The sequence below is a fragment of the Ipomoea nil genome, unplaced genomic scaffold (genome assembly GCF_001879475.1).
Source record: "Ipomoea nil cultivar Tokyo-kokei standard unplaced genomic scaffold, Asagao_1.1 scaffold2759, whole genome shotgun sequence".
NCBI classification, from domain to species: domain Eukaryota; kingdom Viridiplantae; phylum Streptophyta; class Magnoliopsida; order Solanales; family Convolvulaceae; genus Ipomoea; species Ipomoea nil.
Genome location: NW_017619187.1, coordinates 473,707 through 490,563, shown reverse-complemented (window position 1 = coordinate 490,563; position 16,857 = coordinate 473,707). Strand labels below are relative to the sequence as shown.

Genomic DNA, 16,857 nt, shown 5'->3' with positions numbered 1-16,857 from the left:
ATAAACACTTAACATAATACACAGAATTCATTTTCATTATATCGTATTTATGTGTATATATATTATGAACATGAATTCTATACATTATAAAATTAAATTCTGTGTATTGAATCAGTTGTTATATTATAGACCGCGGTGCATAATCGATTATGCACCGCGGCCCATATACGACGCCGTTTCTTTAAGTAAAGAAACGGCCCGCCGTTAGAGTTAACGGAGTTCGTTTGTTTGGTGTATTAAACACCAACTGACACTACAGTATATCCAAACCGACACTGCAGTTATATCAAAATGATACTGTAGTTATAGTGAAATGAAACTGCAGTGTATATAAACTGAAACTGAATAACATTTCACATATTTGAGTGTATATTGTACAATGAAGCTGTAATTATATCAAAATGATCATGTAGTTGCGTTTTAATAAAACTATAGTATATATAAAATAAAATTAAATAACATTTTCACATATTTGAGTTAATAAATATCGAATGAAACTATAGTTATATCGAAATGAAACTGTAGTTGTGTTCAACTGAAACTGCAGTGTATACAAAATGACACTGAATAACAGAGTTACTTTTTGCAAAAGGGTGCGAAACGGCGGAAATAAACACGGTTAATTTTTATTTTAAAAAAAAGACGCGCGGTGCATAATCGATTATGCACCGCAGTGCATAATATAATTTGCCTTCCAAGTCTCCCACAAACCATTTTCTGCAGAAAGCCCGGCCGATTTATGACACAGGATAAAATACAGGCCCAAATATTTTAAGCGAAGGCCAGTTTAGTCATTTCAAGCACCACGGAGCAGAACCCTCGGACTTCTTTCTAGTCTGCAGTAGCCGCAGTCTAATCCCCTCTTCTTCGTCTTCCTCCAGGTCCGTCCACTCTCTCCGCCACTGCATTTTATTGCGTTCTGCAGTAGATCTGCAAGTGATTCGATTTTTGTTTGACGTTGATTTGCTGTTTTTTTTTTTTTTTTTTTTTTTTTTTTTTGTCTGATTTGATTAGGAAGGCTTCGTGTTCACGCACAACAGCAATGGCTCTGAAAGGTACATGGCTCAAAGAAATTATAATTCCGTGGTTTCTCTTGTGTCTTGTCTTTGTTTTGAGCATCCTCGAGTAGAAATGGTTCATCTGCTTTGCATGACTCCATGACTATATATAACGTTATACCTTAACTGAAATTTGTTCTTCTATTTTTGTGTGTTTGTATATTTCCTCGTTTTTACTTGCTGTTTCCGAGTATGTCAACTAGAAGAAACGCTGTTCTCTGTAAATTAGGCATCAGAAAGTTATATAATGTTATGTTCATACCATTCCCTATAATCTCTAAATACATTGGGTGGACTGTTAGAAGCAAATTTTGTATTGAAAAGTTGAACTGCTATTTTGACCGAGAAGCTCTAATTGATTGGACATTAAGGGTCCGTTCGGAATGTAAGAAAATGATTTCGTAAAATGTTTTCAGTGTTGGGATACAGTAGGAAAATCCAGTCAACGGAAAACATATTGTGTTGACTGGGGAAAATGTAGGCACTTTTGCAGAAATTGACTTACACCAAATTTTGGCGTAAGTAATTTTCAGCCAACACTCAAAACATGGTTGCCTTCGCTGCTGTCGTTATGTTCGATTCCCCAATTTCCATCAATTCTTATATTTTTCAGAATGCAACCAAACACGGGAAAGGAAAATTTTAAAAACTATTTTTTCAGAAATCATTTTCCTGCTTTCTAAACATACCCTAAATTATGAACATTTGGACCTAAGTCTACTCGTTTGCGTTCTTGCTATTTCTCAGCTTGGGTTTAGCCCTAAAATCTTCCATACTTTCTTGGATAGGCATGACTTTCACGGCTGGTTATTTGGTTCCTTATTCGAATTTAGTGTTAGAATTACACCATTTCTGCTGGAGATTGCAGTGCAGCAACCCATTACGGGAAACACATAACTTGCACAAAGAATTCAATTTGCAGCAACAGGTATTAGCTATCAGCCGCGTAGAAGAAGTGAAAATGATGGAGAAACCCAGGTTCCGTTGGGTTGAAATAGGTTCTGATATTACAAAGGAACAAAAACAAGCCATTTCTCAGCTTCCAGTAAAGATGACAAAAAGATGTAAGGCCTTAATGAAACAACTTATTTGTTATTCACCTGAAAAGGGTAGTGTATCAGTGCTGTTGGGTGCCTGGGTAAGGAGTATGAAGCCCAAGAGAGCTGATTGGTTGGCAGTTCTTAAAGAATTGGATGTGCTGAATAATCCATTGTATTTTGAGGTATAAAGATTTTCTTTTGTTTGGTTTTTGTTATGTGTTACTTGTTCTTTGAATGACTTTTGGTTCTTTTGCATTGAATGTGGGTTTTGATACCATAAATTGATTGATTGATTGTTCTTTGCCCTCAAAGAATGCAAAATCCCTAGTCCAATGGCGGGCACACCTGAATCTGATAGGATTATGGATGGGTAAATCACGGCGGGAGTATTAATGCCTTGTGTCCACAACGGACCACAAGGAGCCACTCCCCGCAAGAGGGTGAAACTTCTACACTGCGACTGCAAGGGCTCGATCTTGTGTCCTTGCATACAATCAGCCACAGGAACCAATTGAGTTACCATGCAGGTTGATTGAGTGTTCTTTATTCTGCCCAAAGTCTGTAGATATAAACTGTACAAGGCATTAGTGAAACCTTGTTTTCTAACACTAGGTAGACTAGTGTATAACTCAAACTCTTTGAGTTATGAAAAGGGGAACTTTAGAACTGTCTTTCCATCCAACATTGAGCACCAATAGACATTGAAATTCTTCAGTATGAATTGTTATTTTTCTTTAAAATTATCATCTACTTTTAATTTGTTTAGTTTTGTGTTGGTATATGATTCATCCATGCCATCACAAGATAGAGTTCCTTTAAACGACTTATAACATTTTTTGACTTGACACAAAGGAACAAAGGCATCATGCCATTTGAGTTTTGTAATTCTTACCATATTAGGTATTCTATATTTAAAAGACTTATGAGTAAATGAATGGTCAACATTTTTCTTGCAATGTGGAAATAGATGCTTGTGATTTCATGAGATATAGGAATAAGACTATGCATGGGAGAGTAGCGGGCTACCATTTTCTTCTTGGGGAAGTGCTAGATTCTTATAAGCACTACTGAACTTTCAACGACTTATTTATTATTGTTTTTTTTTTTTTTTTTTTTGTATTTTTCTTAGGTGGCCCAGCTTGCCCTTGTAGAGGAATCCTTTGAAGCCAATGTTCGTGATTATACCAAAATTATTCATGGCTATGCAAAGCAAAATATGGTTCAAGAAGCTGAAAATATGGTTTTGACGATGAAAAATAGAGCTTTCATATGTGACCAGGCGCTGTTTACAGTTTTAATTCACATGTACAGCAAGGTTGGGAATCTTAAGTTGGCAGAAGATACATTTGAAGAGTTGATGCTGCTTGGAGGACCGTTGGACGGAAGATCCTACGGGTCAATGATTATGGCCTATATTAGAGCGGGAGAACTTATTAAAGCTGAGGGCTTGCTTAGAGTAATGGACGACCAAGAGATTTATGCTGGAAGAGAAGTTTATAAAGCACTGCTGAGAGCGTACTCCATGGTTGGCGACTATAAAGGAGCTCAAAGGGTTTTCGATGCACTCCAATTAGCGGGCATAATCCCTGATGCCAAGATTTGTGGGCTAGTTGTAAATGCTTATCTCGTGGCAGGCCAACTCTCCGATGCTTGTATTGCTTTTGAAAATATGAGGACAGTTGGTATTGAACCAAACGACAAATGTGTGGCATTGCTATTAACTGCATATGAAAGAGAGAATGACCTAAACAAGGCATTAGACATTTTAATAGATTTGGAGAAGGGAGGCATTACGCTTGGGAAAGAAGCTTGTAACATCCTAGCTCGTTGGTTCCGAAGGCTTGGGGTGATTGAAGAAGTGGAGGTTGTATTGAGAGAATATAAATCAAGGGTAGCACAAAAAGAAGGTGATGACGTTTTCTTTCATTGTGCGACTTAATTTCAAGTAGTTGTTGCTATAGTTTGACAAAAGCGTTTTGCTCGAATTTGTTTGTATAGTTTTGTGTTTTTGGTATGTTCCTCCTATAAGAAAAGGGTGTTATTGGGGAGTCCTTCATGATTCTCATTTCTATATAAATTTCAAAGCCCCGAAACTTGTTGTGAAGAGATCTTTCAGGTTGAGGTGGTTGAAACTTTAGAACATTATGTTACAATTGAAGTTGACAGGCCAAAACCCAACATGTCATGGTATGATTTCTTGCCCTCAGTCTGCCACCTGAGTACCAATTGAGTTGCTCGTGCGCCCTCAATCTGCCACTTGAGTACCAATTGAGCTGCTTGTACAGTAATATAGACAAAAGGTTCTTTTAGAAGCAGGGTCGAGCCCTGAACCTTAGGGTGGCTAAAGAGATCACTCAACCATATTGGTTGTCTTGTTTGATTGACCACTCATGAAACATGAAGCTAACAAGGACTTGCCAGCAATAAGATCTACTCTCACACTGTTGCTCTTTCTCCCTCACAAGGACTACATCTCTCTTATTGAGAAGATAGGAAACTCCATTAATAGCTTCTAACAAGTCTTCATGTATGTTTTGGTTGTGTCTTAAGAGATTAATTAGGCCAATTTGTTGCAGCAAGAGGGTTTCGTTGGAGTTGGCCTGCCACGAGATAAGTATTTACAACTAGCCCACAAATCTTGGCATTAGGGATGATGCCCGCTAATTGGATTGCATTGAAAACCCTTTGACCTCCTCGCCAACCATGGAGTAAGCTCTTAGCGGTGCTTTATAAACTTCTCTTTCAGCATAAATCTCTTGATCGTTCATTACTCTAAGCAAGCCCTCTGCTTTAATAAGTTCTCTCGTTCTAATATAGACCATAATCATTGACCCGTAGGATCTTCTGTCCAACGGTTCTCCAAGCAGCATTAATTCTTCAAATGTATTTTCTACTCGCTTAAGATTATCAACCTTGCTTCAAATGTATTTTCATCGTCAAAATCATATTTTTAGCTTCTCGGACAAGATTTTGCTTTGCATAGCCATGAATAATTTTTGTATAATCACTAACGTGGGCTTCAAAGGATTCCTCTACAAGGGCAAGCTGGACCACTTACGAAAAATACAAAAAAACAATAATAAATAGGGCGTTGGAAGTTCAGTAGTGCTTAAGAATCTAGCACTTCCCCAAGAAGAAAATGTCAGCCCATTACTTTACCATACATAATCTTATTTCTATATCTCATGAAATCACAAGCATCCATTTCCACATTGCAAGAACGTCGACCATCGATCTACTCATAAGTCTTTTGAAATTAGAAGACCTAATATGGTAAGAATTACAAAACTCAAATGGCGTGATGTCTTTCTTCCTTTGTGTCAAGTCGAAAAATGTCATAAGTTGTTCAGAGGAACTCTATGTTGTGATGGTATGAATGAATCATATACCAACACAAAACTAAACAAATTAAAAGCAGTTGATAATTTTAAAGAAAAATAAAAATAATAATTCATACTGAAGAATTACAATGTCTGTTGGTGCTCAATGCTAGATGGAAAGAAAGTTCAAAAGTTTCCCTTTTCAAAACTTAGAGTTATACACTAGTCTATAACTAATGCCTTGTACAATATATATCTACAGACTTTCAGCAGAATAAAGAACACTCAATCAGCCCGCATGGTAGCTCAATTTGTTCTTGTGGCTGATTGTAGGCAAGGACACATGATCGAGCCCTTACAGTTGCAGTGTGAGAGTTTCACCCTCTTACAGGGGTGGCTGTAACACCCTACTTTTCTTAAATCTAAATCATAACACTTAACTTCAAAAGATAACGCCCCACATTTTATCAAAGTGAATATTGATGTCGCCATGGACTTTGCGAATAGGAGAATGAGATTTGGTTGGGTTGTTAGAGACGACAGGGGCATAGTGATTGGGGTGGTTATGAGCTATATTGATGGCCTATTCTCCGTGCGGGAACCCGAAGCCATGGGAGCTAGGGAGGCTTTGAGCTATATATATATATGCATTCTAGATAATATGGTTGTGCCAATCTGTTGTTGTGGATTGTGCAACCAGTGTGTGGGGTTGTACAACGTATTTCAATTTTAGGGTCCGTTTGGAAACCAGGAAAATGACTTCTGGAAAATGTTTTCTGGAAAATGAGTCATTTTTCGGAAAACATTTTCCTTTACGGTGTTTGGTTGCATTCTGGAAAACTGTTTTTGTGTGTTTGGTTCATTTTCTGGAAAATGAGTAGAATTGTATAATTAAACATTTTAATTATTTTATTTAGAATATTACAACATGTATAATAATATATAATAATATAATATTAATTTTAAATATAATAAAAAATAGCTAAGTTTTTCAACAAAAAAAAAAAAAACTAATAATATATCAAAAATATTATGGTGGTGGTGGTGGTGTAGTGGTAGTTGTGTTATTCGTTATATAATAATAATAATAATAATAATAATAATAATAATAATAATTGGTGGTGGTGTGATGGTGGTGGTAGTATGACGATGGTGTGGTGGTGGTGGTGGTGGCGGCGACGGTGGTATGGTGGTGGCGGCGGCGGCGGTGGTATGGTGGTAGTGGTGGCGGCGACGGTGGTTGCGGTGGTATGGTGGTGGTGGTGGTTGCGGTGGTATGGTGGTGGTGGCGGCGGTGGTGTGGTGGTGGTGGTGGTGGTATGGTGGTGGTGGCGGTGGCGGCGGTGGTGTGGTAGTGGTGGCGGTGGTATGGTGGTGGTGGCGGCGGCGGTGGTATGACGGTAGTGGTGGCGGCGACAGTGGTTGCGGTGGTATGGTGGTGGTGGCGGCGACGGTGGTTGCGGTGGTATGGTAGTGGTGGTGGCGGTGGTGGCGGTGGCGGTGGTGTGGTGGTGGCGGCGGTGGTATGGTGGTGGTGGCGGCGGCGGTGGTTGCGGTGGTATGGTGGTGGTGGCGGCGGCGGTGGGTGCGATGGTATGGTGGTGGTGGGGCGGTGGTATGGTGGTGATGGCGGCGACGGTGGTTGCGGTGGTATGGTGGTAGTGGCGGCGACGGTAGTGGTGGCGACGGTGGTTGCGGTGGTATGGTGGTAGTGGCGGCGACGGTAGTGGTGGCGACGGTGGTTGCGGTGGTATGGTGGTAGTGGTGGCGGCGGCGGTGGTGTGATGGTGGTGGTGTGACAACGGTGGTATGGTGGTGGTGGTGGCGGTGGTATGGTGGAGATGGCGGCGACGGTGGTATGTTGGTAGTGGTGGTGGTGGTGGTATGGTGTTGATGATGTTGGTGTAAAAGTTGGAAAATGACTTCCCCCAAAAAAAAGGGGAAGTCATTTTCCATAAAATTGCCTTCCTTTTCCATTGACTTCCACCCCATTTTCCTTTGACCAGTCATTTTCCAATGTAACCAAACACCAAAACCCCGGAAAATGACTTCCAGAAGTCATTTTCCGGGTTTCCAAACACACCCTTATTTGTTCTTTGTCCAACTGGTGGCAAGATCACAAGGTCGGTTGTGTTAGTTGTGCAACTTAGTGGTGTGAGTTGTGCAATCTGTTGTTGTGGATTGTGCAATCCGTTGTTGTGGATTGTGCAATCCGTTATTGTGGATTATGCAACCCGTGTGTTTGGATTGTGCAATGTATTTTGATTTTATTTGTTCTCCGTCCAGTTGGTGGCTAGATCACGGGGTCGGTTGTGTTAGTTGTGCAACCCAGTGGTGTTAGTTGTGCAATTTAATGTTGTGGATTGTGCAACGTATTTCGATTTTATTTGTTATTCGTTCAGCTGGTGGTAAGATCACTGGACATTTCAACGGGTTCAATAGACCCGTGGTTCCATCGAGACTACTCAACGTGGTCTATATTGAACCTGCTAGGGAGCAAGCCTATGCTCGCGTGTGTTGGTTGTGCAATTCGTTGTGGTGTAGTTTGTAACCCGTTTTTGTGTGTTATGCAACGTATTTTTGGAATTAATTATTGGACTCCTAATTTACTGATTTGCTCTTAGTTAATTATTGTTTATTATTGTTTATTAAGTTGTCCCTGTGTGCTTGAAATTTTGAAAATTAGCTACAAATTTGGGATCAACATCTATCCATTGATTTTGCATCATCTATGGTCCATAAATGCACACAATTTATGTGGACATATCTTGACAAATCAATGATTGTGATCTTATCATAACTAATAACTTGGGGCAAAACTATAATTCATTAAATTTACAATTAATTCAATGTCAATTATTTTTTTAAATTTCAAAAAATTAAATTAATCAAACGAACATGATCCAAAAGATTAACATAAATCGAATGGCCAAATAAATCCACACTCTTTCATAGGAGTGGTCTCATTTGACTCGTGACGGGTCAGCTCGGATAGTTGTCCGATCGAGCTCGTCCTTTTAACACCTCTAATATCATTGACACTATTATTGCATCTCCCGTTATCTCTAGTATCATATGACATGCTTTGCAATCGTTAGACTCCTCTTGCATCAATACTAGCCTACTATGGACACCCAACTCATAGTCCCTCTTTCCAAATATTGCTTGTTGCTTATTTGCAATGGGTTACTCATAAGTAGTTTTCTTGTTTATATTGCCATTCAATTGAATCTATGATTATATTAGAAAGCACTACAAAATTACTCATGTGAAATAGGATATCTCATGTGAAATCTCACCCATATTCATCTACTAAAACTCATCTTTTTTTTTTGAAACAAACCGGAACCAGTAGATTAATTCAAAAGATCAGAAATACACTGGGGTGGGTATGTATCCCACGACCCTAGGACAGATCCAGAAACCGTTGCCCGTGCAAGCACATGAGCCACGTGATTCGCTGACCGCTTGACATGGTGAACTCGAACGTTCCCAATGTCACAGGCAAGCAGTTGACACTGCTTTATAATTGAATCGACATACGATAAATCAAGACAACGAGAATTAAAAGCAACAGATAAATTTAAACAGTCGGTTTCTAAAACTACATTATTCCAGTTGTGGTGTTTTAACCAAGTAAGCGCTTCCTTCACCGCTATAGCTTCCGCCATGAGAGGGTCTGTAATGTTGGCTATTCTGCCATTGTGAGCCGCGACAAAACGACCTTCGTGGTTTCGGAGAACTGCCCCAAAACCTGCACCGGTCGCGAGAAGAGCTGCATCGACGTTACATTTTAGCCATGGCTGTGGTGGTGGAGTCCATGCGACCGTCCCGGAGCCATCGCGTGTTGTCCTCCCGACACCCCCAAAAGTATCCTTCCATTGCGTACGTAAAAGATGAACCTGGATGCGAAGAGACTCAACTGAACGATTTTCATCCTTCCACACCTTAGCGTTACGAGCAGACCATAACGACCAGAAAGCCGCCGCCAGATGGATCGCGACTTCATCAGACGCGAACCCCAGGGCCAGCTGCATGCATGAAGTAACGGACAAAGCATCCATATCCAGTTCCTCACCCCAGACCTTGCGCGCAATGTTGCAATCACAAAAGAGATGGTCCAGAGTTTCAGATGGAAAAGCACAGAGAGGGCACCCTCCCCCAATCCATACGTGACGGAGTTTGAGCGTCTCTTTCACCGGCACAATGCCTCGAATGCACCTCCATAAGAAGTTTCGAATTTTTGGTGGCACGGGCAATTTCCACAATTTGTTCCAGGCTGTGAACCCCGGAACATTAATGGGGTAATGGCGGGACTTGGTGAGTAAATCATACCCGTGTTTAACAGTGTACATACCTCGCGGGTCCCCCTGCCATCGCCACGAGTCCTCCTGCGTACACGAAATAGGCGTTGCCAGGATTCTACTTCGATCACTCTCAGTAAATAAATCATGTATAATTTGAGCATCCCAGGAACCTTGCGAGTCCATGAGACCATCGACCGTCGCATCTTTGAGCTCCTCTATAACAGAAGTGTGGAGCTCCGGTGACTGCGTATCTGACAACCACGGCCAAGACCATATGTTGGTTGACCTGCCATTCCCAATACGTCGGGCAGCGCCAATTTTGAGTAAGTCTTGACCTGCCATGATGCTTCGCCAAATATAGCTTGGGTTATTACCCATTTGAGCTGTCAAGAAGTTCGTCTTTGGGTAATATTTCGCCTTCAGAATGCGACTCACTAACGAGCTGGGATACACCATCAGACGCCATCCCTGTTTAGCCAATAGGGCACAATTAAATTCGTGCAGATGTTTGAACCCAAGGCCGCATTGGTCCTTGGGAACACAAAGACGACTCCAACTTAACCAATGAATGCCGTTACCAACGGCCCTACCGCTCCCCCACCAGTAACGATTAAAACATTTTTCAATTGAGTCACACACTCGTCCTGGTAACAAGAAGACTGCCATGGTAAATATGGGCAAAGCTTGGGCGATACTCTTCTAAAGGACTTCCTTTCCTGCTCTAGATAAAAACCGTTGTTGCCAACCCCCAATGCGGTCTCGAATCCGTTGTTCAATATATTTGAACGTGGATGTCTTATTTCGGCCTAAAACCGACGGGAGCCCTAAGTAACGTCCCAGATCAGTCGTTACAGGCACACCCAAAGTGGTGGACACCACGTTTTTCACATCGGGTGTAGCATTGGAGCTGAACATGACATTGGATTTATCGAAATTAATTACCTGTCCCGATGCAGCACTATATGTGTTTAGACAATTCTGTACATGAATGGCTTCTGTTTCTACGGCTCTGAAAAATAGGAGACTGTCGTCTGCGAAGAAGAGGTGTGAAATAGGTGGGGCACCCCTAGCCACCCGAATCCCATGTATATCCCCCCGGGCCTCGGCCTGTTGTAACAAAATAGAAAGGCCTTCAGCACACAGGATAAATAAGTACGGGGATAGCGGGTCCCCTTGACGGATACCTCTCGTAGGAAGAACTGTCCCTACCTCTTCGCCATTGACATGGATGGCATAACGGACCGACGTCACACACATCATCAGCAGGTCCGTCCACTCTTTAACAAACCCCAAAGCATTCAGCATACCCTCCAAAAAGCCCCATTCCATGCGATCATAGGCCTTGGCCATGTCGAGTTTTAGCGCAGCCCATCCCATAATCCCATTTGTTTTGCGCCTTAGAAAATGTCCCACCTCACCGGCTACAATCACATTGTCAGTTAATAATCTATTCGGTATAAATGCACTTTGCGACGCCGAGACGACTGATTCCAGCACGTCCTTTAGGCGATTAGCTAGCATCTTAGCCAGGACCTTATAAGCCATATTGCAAAGCGCAATAGGGCGCAGGTCAGAAACTTTTTCAGGTACCTTTTTTTTGGGGATTAACACGATATTGGAGTCGTTTAGCCTATGTGGAAGCGACCGACTCGTTATGCAGTTCATGATAAAAATATATAAGTCATGGCCTACCACTGGCCAAAACTGTTGATAGAAGGCTGGTGTCATACCGTCCGGGCCTGGAGCTTTCTCTGGCGCCATCGAGAAAAGAGTTGCCTTGACGTCTGCCATAGAGAAGGGTTGTAATAATGATGCATTCATCTCGGCTGTGACTCGATTGGGCACCCTATTAAAAAGATCAGCTCGTGTGCCTTCCGATAGAAAAATATGATTGTAATACCTCAGCACCTCCGCGTGCATCTCGGGGCCTTCCACCCAAACATTATCTGGCGTTTTCATACGAAGAAGCAGGTTGGATCGACGGCGGGCTGTTGCCGACTTATGAAAATATTTAGTATTCAAATCCCCATGCTTCAACCAAAGTTGCTTAGCTCGTTGTTGTCAGAATATTTCTTCCTGACGAAGCAGAGCGCGCAACTCTTTCTCAATCATTAAATATGTCGAGATGTCTTCGGGAATGCGTGAGTCTCTTAGTGCCTCCAGCCGGCCGCGTAGAACTTTCATGCGATTCCCAAAGCGTCGAAATAAATCGCCACCCCACTTCCCCAAATGTCGGCCGCAGATGTCAATCCGTGACTGGAAATCCATGCCAATCGTACTCCGCCAGGTGTTGTCGATAATTTTCCCGCAACCCTCGTCTGCAAGCCATGCAGATTCAAAATTGAACTTCTTCGTAGCACCACGGAAATCCCGATCCTCGATGTCCAGCAGAATGGCAGTATGATCCGAGGATAGAACAAAAACATTGTAAACCACCGCATTCTCAAACATATCTAGCCAATCTGTCGTCGCCACCGCTCTATCAAGGCGTTCCTCCACCCATGCTTCCGTGCCACGACCTTTATCCCATGTGAAGGGGCTGCCTACCATGCCTAAATCGACAAGGCGGCATTCATCCAAAATATCATTGAAAGCATCGATCTGAGCCGTTGGATGTGAGTGTATGCCCCTCTTTTCCGACTGGCTCAGAATGTCGTTGAAGTCACCAATTACACTCCATGGCAGCTGCGATTCATCCTTTAGTCGTCGAAGAAGCCCCCACGACAAATGGCGGTCCGTTCTATCTGGGTGACCATAAAAGCAGGTTAAACGCCACTCCGGCCTATCCGGCAGAGAGACAGTAACGTCAATATGATTGTCGGAATAGCTTAGAAGAGTAGCCATCCCCGTATCTCTCCAAAAAAGTGCGAGTCCACCCCCCATTCCTGTACATTCCACACAAATTAAACCTTCGAAACCTAACTTAACTTTCACTCGTTCCACTTGCCATAATAAAGCTTTCGTTTCCATAAGGAAAACGAAGCTGGGTCGCTTCCTGGACACAACGCCCAGTAATTCTTGAACTGTCCGGTCGCTACCCATCCCCCGGCAGTTCCAGCTTAGGATAGTCATTGCGATGGGCGGATCTGGCCCGCCAGACCCGCCGGAGATGTTGTAGAGACATGTTTAGCCATGACCAAATCATTTGATTCTTCATTATCTTCCCTGCGACGTTTAAGAACGCCATGCAACGCTCCATCTTCCTCCTCTTCTGTCACATTCACTGTGGGAACTGGTGGCGGGGGTACCGACGACACCACCGTATCCCGGGCAAGGTCCGCTAGCAGCCATCGTGCGCCCACTGGTTTTGCTTGGCGACGAGACTCCGCGCGCATCCAAGCTCCATAGGGAAACGACTCTGGCTCCAATCCTTCTTCGTAGACCCGTTTGCAGAATTTGTCTGAATGGCCCAAAATCCCGCAGCAGAAACAGAAGGTTCCGAGTCTTTCGTATGTGAATGAGAGCCACTGAGTCGACCCATCTTTACGAAAAATCTTCAACCGACGCTTCAGAGGGACGGATAGATCCAACCGTACCCGGATGCGTTGGTAGCTACGCCATGATCCACCAAAGTTGTTAGGATCGATTGCGAGAAAAGATCCCACATAATTGCCGACGCGAGTGATGAAATCCGTCGATGCATATATCGCCGGTAAGCCGTGGATGCGGATCCAAAACGAGATCGCTTCCAATGGCACATCCTCAGGCCTAGTCCCCGGTGGAACCACGTCGCAGATCAACGTGTTATTCTCGTAAGACCAGGGGCCATCATCGAGAACACGCTGCCGATCTTTCTGGTGCGGAAACTGGAAGAGAAACAAGTTTTCGTCGAGCGGTTGGACACGCATGCCCATGACCGGTCTCCACACAGAGGCGAGCACTTGCTGCATGTGATCAAATTTGATCGGTCTGTCAGTGAGGAAACGCCCGATCAGATCGTAATGGAGGATCGCATCTGGGGCTTCCACTGCTGCCGGGGCCTCCAATCCATCGTTGTCTTCCTCGACGAGCGATAGCGATGCGCACCTGGATTCGATTGCATGTATAGCCATAATGAACCAAAGCACAAGAACGTATATCAGGCATAATTGTGAACGATGCGGAAACATGATATATATAACACCTGGCAGGATTGACCGGAAAAACGCCCTATAACGTTAGGGAGAACACTCTCTCATGAACAAGAGAGAGGGCCACGTTCCGATGAGAGATCGGGAACACGATCGGAAGTTCACGGAAAGTGCGGAGCGTTTTCACGATGACTATTAACGATCAAAATTACTCATGCTTAATCTCGATAAAATTTATGATCATATTAGAAAACACTACAAAATTACTCATGCTTAAGATGAAAATTATAATTCCTCTAAACTATTACGTAATTCCACTAATGTAAAGTCATTCAGACATATATATTCTAACTATCACTCGTTAAATATTTTTAGTTGTATTATACATATTTTTATTTTATCCAATCTCTACTACTTAATACATTAATTCATCATTGCTTTTACGGAGACTCGCATTTTGCTTCTATTTTTTCTATTCAGTAAATACGTACGGGTGTTTCTATTTACACTGTCAAAGTAAGTCTATATGTTAAAGTTGATCGTCTTAAAGCTCAACTTGTAACTAAGAGATACACTCAAGTCTATGGGTTAGATTATACAGAAACTTTTTCCCCTGTTGCTAAAATTGTTATATATATATATATATATATATATATATATATATATATATATATATTTTTCAAAATAAAAGATATTTTATTATGACTAGGACAAATGGTCATAATTATAGTGTTTGGTTCCAATGGCCATCGCTGTTCAGTGTTTAGCATCACTCCACTTTCTCAAAACTATTATGGATAGTCATAAAAAAATTTTAAAAAAATAAAAAAATTCTTTTTATGTTGTATATTCTCGTTTTGTCGCTTTTACTATCAAGCGACTAATTTTTTTCCGACTAAAAAATTTGGATCCTATCCTATCCTCATAGCTATGGAACGATGGACCGATGGTTCACGTTAATTGAGATAAGGATATCCTATAAAAAGTATGTCTTGGAAATTCAACTTCTATCCTGTAAATGCAAGCTTTCAAATGCTATCTTTGTCCCATAAAAGTAAGTTTTGAAGCCAGGAAATGCCCAAGCTTCGCATAATTGGTGTATAATTCATGAGATAGAATTGAATAAGATGGCATGCATGAATCTTGATGTCCTATTCAGTACAAATAAGACTATTGTGTGTGGACCTAACTAGTCTCTTGATGAAAGAAACTTTATACATTTTTTACATAATAAGAAAGAAAGAAGAGTGATTCTACACATAATAATTTTTTACGCATATATATATGACTAAAATTTTACTCTATAGAAGTTCATATATAACTTTTCTGAGAGGAGAAACACAAGAATAATTACATGGATTTACAATTAACAACTCCAATGAGTTGCAAAAAGTTGAAAAATCAAATTTACCAATGAAAAAAATTTATAGGTAAATTATTGAAACTCATAGGTATTTAATTTATCAATAGATTTCTGAAGGTAAATTTTGTTGAAATTCATAATTATTTAATTCGTTATTATATCTATAGGTGTTTTTTATTTTAGTGAAAAGACGAGAAATCTCTTGAGGAAACCTTGAAGATGTATAAATCTCAATTTCAGTGATTAAATTGAAAAGCCAATCAACTTATATAGAACTTTGCTTCACAATAAATATAATATGCATCATATTGCACCTCCAATTATGCCTTACAAGTGACTTAGACTAAATAATGTTTCAAAGAGAAGATAGAGGATTTCATCAAAACCTTAACACAATATTGCTTTCTTTCAAATCTAGTGTTCAACTCACTATAATCCCTTCATTCTTCTCTTAACCAATAAAAGCATTTTCACTTTTTTAAATGAATTTTCTATTGGCATTTAATTCCCTAGCTAGCAATATAAACCTATTTCTAGCGACCTATTTTTATTTTATTAGTCTTCATATAATATAAAGCTCTAGGTAGAATTTCAATCCTTTATCACTAATTATATCATGGCCCTTTTGAAAATATAAATGATCTTTTTTAGGAAACAGAAGAAAAACTTCTTTTCACATTATTTAACATAAACAATGCAAAGAAATTAATATCGATCTTGCACCTTAGATTTAGTATAGTGGTTCGTGGCCTGATGTTACGACTGAAAGGCGACAGTATGGCCGGGGTCTGAATCTCACTAGAAACATAGATGAGAAAAATGTTTAAGATGATAAAAGGTGTATATTGGATTCATTGTACGCTCATGAAGACTAGGGTCTAATAGCCGCTGATTGTGCGACTCGCACGATTTACCTCTGCAGTAGCTATAGGCCAGGACAGAGTCATGTGGACTTAGGATTAGTCTCACGAAGGTGAGATCATCTTACAAAAAAAAAAAAAAAAAAAGCAATATCTAATCAATCAAGCATATATAATATATCTTATCATTTTCTCTGGAAAAGGGTTGGAGATGAGATATATAATTGCCCATTTGCCCATGTGTCCTTTCAATGGTAGACCATGGCTTCACTCATGCATTCCATCCATAGTGCAGTCTATTAAACTCCAATTTCATATTTGTAATGATAAAAACAAAGATAGCAACATATTTATATAATATATATATAGAGGTGTTGGATTTTAATGTCTTGTCCTGATTGAATAATTTATTTATTCCATATCCTTTATCAAAAGAAGGGGAACAGGATATGGACATACCAGGTTTTGGTTTTGAGCATGATGAGGGAATATAAGAATTCAAGGGAAAATGCCAAAGCAGTTGGCTTTCCAGCTTGCTAGTTGACATGCATGAGACGATCGAAGTGGAACATTATATTGTGCAATAGTGCCACTCATCAATGATTTTTTTTTTTTTTTTTTAGTACTTTTATATTTATTTGAGTAGTAAAAAATTGATGAAATGTTGTTATCGGTTAAATGTTCAATTATGTGGTCTTTGAATTGACAAACAAGTAACTACAATACATCAATATAGTATGCAAACTATATTTTCTATCTAAAGTTGTTGAGGTTGTTGAGTGGAGGTTTGGATAACCAATTCAAATTCAGCATTCTGTCATCGAAACATGACACTGACT

General features: G+C 40.7%; 1 protein-coding gene across 3 annotated transcripts; it reads left to right on the top strand.

Annotated features, from left to right (window-relative positions):
• The first annotated feature begins 805 nt into the window (after window positions 1-805).
• On the top strand, window positions 806-4,204 carry LOC109156703 (pentatricopeptide repeat-containing protein At1g01970-like). Of its 3 annotated transcripts, none has more exons than XM_019304532.1 (4): window positions 806-881; window positions 1,015-1,055; window positions 1,847-2,280; window positions 3,228-4,204. In XM_019304532.1, exons 2-4 carry the CDS (start codon window positions 1,043-1,045, stop codon window positions 4,035-4,037), a joined length of 1,257 nt encoding a protein of 418 aa, XP_019160077.1. In that variant the 5' UTR covers window positions 806-881; window positions 1,015-1,042; the 3' UTR covers window positions 4,038-4,204. The 3 variants fall into 3 exon arrangements, with proteins under 3 accessions (XP_019160077.1, XP_019160079.1, XP_019160078.1); XM_019304534.1 differs by having other exon boundaries at window positions 867-881; window positions 1,981-2,280; XM_019304533.1 differs by lacking the exon at window positions 806-881 and having other exon boundaries at window positions 1,927-2,280.
• The last annotated feature ends 12,653 nt before the right edge of the window (window positions 4,205-16,857 follow it).